Source organism: Schistosoma mansoni, assembly GCF_000237925.1.
Source record: "Schistosoma mansoni, WGS project CABG00000000 data, supercontig 0235, strain Puerto Rico, whole genome shotgun sequence".
NCBI classification, from domain to species: Eukaryota; Metazoa; Platyhelminthes; class Trematoda; order Strigeidida; family Schistosomatidae; genus Schistosoma; species Schistosoma mansoni.
The window spans coordinates 151,697-158,653 of NW_017386099.1; the positions used below are offsets into that span (position 1 = coordinate 151,697).

General features: G+C 33.1%; 1 protein-coding gene across 1 annotated transcript in view; it reads left to right on the forward strand.

Moving 5' to 3' along the window:
* Smp_169740 (polynucleotide kinase-3'-phosphatase, putative) overlaps positions 1–2,826 on the forward strand; it is a gene marked incomplete at its 3' end in the record, with an annotated part of 23,844 nt that extends 21,018 nt beyond the window's left edge. The window contains exons 12-13 of the mRNA XM_018792631.1: positions 505–1,033; positions 2,387–2,826. Of these exons, the coding sequence (XP_018644374.1) occupies positions 505–1,033; positions 2,387–2,826 (969 nt within the window). The remainder of the gene's footprint in view (positions 1–504; positions 1,034–2,386) is intronic.
* Positions 2,827–6,957: the final 4,131 nt, after the last annotated feature.

Here is a 6,957-nt window from a genome sequence, read left to right on the forward strand (position 1 = left end):
TCCTGGAGTTCTAGTGAGAAGCAGTAACCAGTTGAGTTCAACCAGGTCTCTGGGAGATATAAACTCACTGAAGACAGTGGTGAACAGTTGCTCAATTTCGTAGATCGGTTGAAGTTAGACATTAACACCGTTGGATACTGGCTCAATTGTCTATCGGTTAAGTGCTCTGGCACGAGACTGGTAGGTCCTGGGTAGGAATCTCGTGAGGCGGGATTGTAGATGCACACTGCTAAGGAGTCCCACAATAGGACGAAACGGCCTTACAGTGCTTCCAGGTTTTCGATGGTGGTCTAGCTTTAACTGACTCATGATCTCAACTATATCTATATTATAATTTACATTTATTAGTTTAATCAGTAATTGTTAATTCTACAAGTCTATGAAAATATTAAACTTATTGAATAAAGTATTCATTTGTACCCTTTAATCTAATATTGATTAATTGACTTTGTTGTTTTGTGTTTTTCGTTTTTCTTTCACTTTCAATTTACTTATTTTCTCTAGGAGAATTCACATTCTTTTTCTATTGATCAACCTTTGGCTTCATCAACTCAACAACCTAATTCTGATGTTATTATGAATTATTCTATTAATAATAATAGCACTATACCAAATAAATTCAATAATGATAATCTTGAATATTTTTATGAAACAAAAGAATGGTATTTAAAATATTTTAGTCGGTATTGTGAAAAAGATGAAAAACAATGTCAACAACCAAATTTTAATCAAACTACTCATGAACAAAATGATCATAAAATAAACAAGACAAAATATCAACAAAATGAAATAATGGAAGTGGAACAACCGAAGGAACAATTACCATCACAACAACAACAGCAGCAGCAACAAAATATGTGGGAAACATGGACAGAAGAATGTGATATTAAGTTGAAAATACGTTTAGCTGGTTTTGGGCATTTATGTATTTTACGTGGTAAAATGATACTTGAATCATATTTTTTAATTTTATCAAAGAAATGGATGAAAGCAGTAATTGTCGGTAAGTTTATCTTTTTTTCAGAAAAACGAAGTGTTTTTTAATTTATAATATTTTATTTTAAATAGACGAAGTAGTTGCATTCAATTTAGAGCTGTTCAATGTCACTCTTTCTAACTTACAGTTATGTTCAACTGATTATCATAATTTAGGAGAGGAAAGCAACATTACTCGTAATTGCTTATTACCAACAAAAAATAATGTTTAGTTGTTCTTTTTAAAGCCTTTGTCTTAACTAATTGTTTATTTTAATCAAAATAATTGAACGATCTACGTTGGACCACCGTTGAAAACCTGATATCCCTGGACGGCTGTACCATCATAGTATGAGACTTTTCACCAATGAATATAAACGAACACGCTGACGGAATCGAACTCAGGACCTCCGATATTGCTCATGAACCCTTAACCTTTAGACCACTGAGCCGACATCCTATAGTCTTAATATCTGTGGTTATCTCAGCAAAAGTAGTTATCTCCAGGACTATTTGAAATCAGGATGTATTTTACTATCGGTTTATCGTGGTTTGATTCTGTCCCATAATACAAATGTTTTTTTCCATGTGACATCCGCGTCCTAGATTACTAAGTATTACTGTAGATACTGTGCATCATTCACTGCTCCATATTTATATTTCCAACGTATTGTTTAGCACTGTCACCTTAAATTTTGAGTACTGAATGGTTTTATAAAGTTTCACGAACTAGTTTTTGTTACAAACTTCTTGTTCATCTTTTTTTTCAAAACACTGGCTAAAAAATTACCAAGAATCTTATGAAGTCAAACGACCTATGGACATTATTTTTAAGAACTGTTATTTTTTATCCATTGAAGAAGCCCTCCTAAAGGTTTTAATATTTAACTTCAAGAGATAATTCCTGGAGTTCTAGTGAGAAGTAGTAAACAGTGGAGTTCAACCAGGTCTGTTGGGAGATATTAATTCACTGAAGACATTGGTGAATGGTTGCTCAATTTCATGGATTGGTTGGAGTTAGACATTAACAACGTTGGATGCCGACCGGCTCATTGGTCTATCGGTTAAATGCTCTGGCACGAGACTGATAGGTCCTGTGTTCGAATCTCGCTCATGAGGCGGGATCGTGGATGCGCACTGCTAAGGAGTCCCACAATAGGACGAAACGTCCGTCCAGTGCTTCCAGGTTTTCGATGGTGGTCTAGCTTCAACTGACTCATGCTTTCAACTATGAAAATACTGAAATCTCCACACAAACCCCTTCTGATTATAACCAAATTAAGTTGAGGGAGAATAATAATAACTTTCAATGATATTACAAGACTGAATGTGAAAAAAATATACATATTATATAGACTGTAAATACTACTTATTTATCTTATTTCTATCCCATATTTTTTTCACTATCTAGGTGGAGATGAAGTTATGATTCAAATAAGACAATCCAATAGAATCAAACGATTTCGAATGCAATTTTTCAATGAGACCGATGCAAATGATTTGTTTATGAATTTATCTAAATTCGCTGCTACTAATACTACCACTACTACTACTGCTACTACTACTACTAATAATACTACTACTACTACTAATAATAATAATAATACTTCAGTGAATAGTAACGAATTAGTAAAAAAGAAAGGTAATATATCAACAGAATCTATTCTAAATAAAATGTTAAATAATCCTGTTCAATTACCAGAAAGTTGGTCTACTGAATGGCCAACTCAAAGTTTAGAAGGTCTTATACGATTATGTTTGATTGATCCAAATTTTCCAGGATTCGTAAATCGAATTGATGGTATTATGAAAAAATTTACATGTACATTGAATGATTTATCATCACAGTAATGATGATGATGATAATCTTCTGTTTTTGGTAAAAAGTTGATCGGAGAAAAAGATTGGTTTAATGTGTTTCAACTAACACATTAAATTGACCAAGTTTCTGTTTGTTTCAATTAATTAAATGGTCGGTTGTAGTTAATAAAATCTTTATTTGAAGTTTCACTTCTGATTTTAAATACATTTTTCATTCTGAACTAACATCATTAGAAGAGATAGTAGCAATGAAGAAATGTTGTACAGTTGCTTCAACTTCACTCAACTAGTCATAACCAATATGAAACCTACTACAAATCCATGTTAGCGTAATTTGCCTTATTTACGTCATAATTTATTTGTGTCCCTGTTATAACGTAAGTCCCGCCAAATATCACGTGAAAAAATCACTAATTAGAACACCGACTCATTAGACCTTGGTACTGTTCCAAATCAATGACATATTAACTAGCTCGAGTGATCTAGAGTCAACTCTGAGTCCTTATTGGTTCCTCTCAGCTAGCCCTATCCGTTTGAGTCCAGAGCACAGCTTCACCTTCCACTGTATGAACCATGTATTTCAGGCATACGCAGTTTATATAAAAGTGATATGTGGGCGAGAATGACAATGATTGGTTGTTTTGCTGAGGTTGACATGAAGATAGTGTGACAGGTGTTATATGTGTTATATATTCCCCTATCCTGATTACTGTTGATTAACTTTTCTTTGTTGTTTGATTGTGTCGAATTTTGGTGTGGAAATATATTGACGTTCTAGTCAGGCTAATCTCGTGTTCTCGATCGGAGTTGTGTTGAAGTCCTGTAGAATAGACACTGGGAGGGAATCTAGTGTAGATATTCGTCTAAGGTAAATTAACGTCCCACATGCGTATAAAAAGTAAAAGGACTGTTATAACAAGAAACCCTAGCGTTATAACAAGTATCCTACCTTTATAACAAAAAGCAAATTAGACCACATCATACCATAAAATAGAAAATAACAATCATACAAGATCAAGTCAAAAGTGGATGAGAATGTGAGAGACTGTAACTAATAAATTGGGAATATCTTAAAAATAGTAAATCGTATAATAGTAGTCAATAGGTCAAATGAAAGCTTACGATGAAAGGGATATGAATATGTATACAATATAGTTACTTAATAGTTATACGATAGGAATATATATATATATATATATATATATATATATATATAACTTGGAATCCTGAAGGGAAGCGGAAAAGAGGAAGCGGAAAAGAGGAAGGCCAAAGAACACATTGCGCCAGGAAATAGAAGCAGATACGAAAAGGATGAATAACAACTGGACAGGGTTGGATGGAGAATGCTGGTGTGCGGCCTATGCTCCTCCACGAGGGGTAACAGGCGTAGGTTAGTAAGTAATATATATAACTGTTAATGAATGGATCCCGGAGGTTATCCTCGTTAGGATATAACAAATATTATTGATTATAATATTCACTTTTATGATTTCAAAATGAAATTTATTTCAAACTTCTATTAATATTATAAAATCCTTCTCATTGCTTCTGCAAAATTTAATATACCTCAAATGAAATTCAAACTGAATTAGATTGTTCAGACAGATTGTTTACTTAACTATGAACTCTAAATCAATGTTCCCTTTTTGAATGTCATGGTAACCTTATAAACTGACATGAACAATCTCATATAAATATAATATTGGTAAATTATCCTTCATAACAACCATCATTATCAATATGAGGATGTGAAAACATTTACATATCTGAGGAGTATCATTAATGAACACAGTGGATCTGATGCAGATGTGAAGAAGCGGATCAGCAAAGCAAGAGCAGCATATCTGCAATTGAATAACATCTTCAACTCAAAACAACTATCTGTCAATCAACAACAAAGAATTTCCAATACAAATGTCAAGACAGTTCTACTGTATGGGACGGAGACGTGGAGAACTACGAAATCCATCATCTAGAAAATACCTCAAATAAAATTCAAACTGAATTATATTATTCAAACAGATTGTTTACTTAACTATGAACTCTAAATCAATGTTCCCTTTTTGAATGTCATGGTAACCTTATAAACTGACATGAACAATCTCATATAAGTATAATATTGGTAAATTATCCTTCATAACAACCATCATTATCATCAATATGATTATAATAATAATCATTATTATTATCAAGGTTTTCTTTGATATTTCTCTTCTTTTTTCTTTTATCCCTTAAATAATGTGCATAAATTATCATAATTTTTTTTAAAGTTTATCTATGAAAACTTAATCATATTTTGTTCTAGGTTGAATATGTGTTACCGTGATAACACACGTGATAAATAACTTGTCAAAAGTATTCATGGGTGGATAAAAAAACAAGAAAGAGAATACTACTGATTAAATGTTATCAGTAGTTGTTTTATTTTCTTTTTATTCACGATTATTCTTTTCTCTACCTTGTTTTTTATTCTTCTTTTGTTTGTATGTGTATTTGGTTATCAAATTTATTGTAATAATAATGATTTGATAGGCATCGATATATTTATTCTATTATAGATTTTTTTCGATAAGAAGGGAGAGGAAAGATTAAAAAACGGACATATATGTGGGATAAATTATTAAAAATCAGTTATCTTGAACAATGATATCGTGATTAACCTTGGAATGGAAGATGGTATTCGGGACTCAGCTGGATGTATCTGTATCTTGTTGTTAATGTCCATACCGGGACTCGAACGCACTACCTTTATTACTAAACATTTCAAGAGTTATCAGCTGAGCTATTGAGTCAAGATGACCACTAGGTTGTTTATATCATGAGTGATATATAATATGTGACATAATGGATACATATAGGTTAAGAAAGACTGATTAACACAGTCCAAAATATCAATACGAGGATAACTCATACTTTTTTCCCATTAACGACATAAATACTCTGTGTTTCTTCAAAACTACTGTATACTTCTTATTCTACTGTATTGTTTATGTGACATAGTATGTTCATCCTTTATCCAAATCAATCAATAAAATATTGAATACATGGATCGAAGTATGGAAACTAAAAGATAACTTTGAGTTACATTTACCCTTATCATGAATTCATCATGTAAAATATTAGTGAATAAACACAATTTCAGTAAACATCAATCCATCTCCTAGAATTAATAGGTATTCTCATTATAATTGTGACTTATAGATACACGAAATTGAGCAACCATTCACCAATGTCATCAGTGAGTTGATATCTCCCAACAGACCTGGTTGAACTCCACTGGTTACTGTTTCTCACTAGAACTCCAGGAAATACCTCATGATCCAGTCACTAGTCAGCACATGATCATTATCAGAAGGGGTTTGGTGGAGATTTTAGTAATTTTATATTATTGAGATCATGAGTCAATTGAAGCTAGACCACCATCGAAAACCTGGAAGCACTGGAAGGCCGTTTCGTCCTGTTGTGGGACTCAACAGTGCGCATCCACGATCCCGCATCGCGAGTGACTGGCTCCATGAGGTATTTCCTGGAGTTCTAGTGAAAAGCAGTAACCAGTTGAGTTCAACCACGTCTGTTGTGAGATAGGAACTCACTGATGACATTGGTGAATGGTTGCTCAATTTCATGGATTGGTTGGAGTTAGACAGTAACACCGTTGAATGCCGACCGGCTCATTGGTCTATCGGTTAAGTGCTCTGGCACGAGACTGATAGGTCCTGTGTTTGAATCTCGCTCATGAGGCGGGATCGTGGATGCGCACTGCTAAGGAGTCCCACAATAGGACGAAACGTCCGTCCAGTGCTTCCAGGTTTTCGATGGTGGTCTAGCTTCAATTGACTCATGATCTCAATAATATAAAATTACTAAAATCTCCACCAAACCCCTTCTGATACTTATAGATACATTTACTTTACATAACTGAATTTATTGACATAAACGTTCTTTCTTAAATACAGTTATCTGCATAGAAATTAAACCGGAAAAAATCTGTTATGCTGGTCTAATGATTATAAGTTAGAAAGACTGCTGTACAAGTGTTGACAATAATAATGATGGACAATTTTAACATAAATACGTTTGATGAATTCAATAATTCTAAGTAATACAATATTGTTTACATTCAATGTTTGTATTAAGATTACTTTATATAACCATATAAGA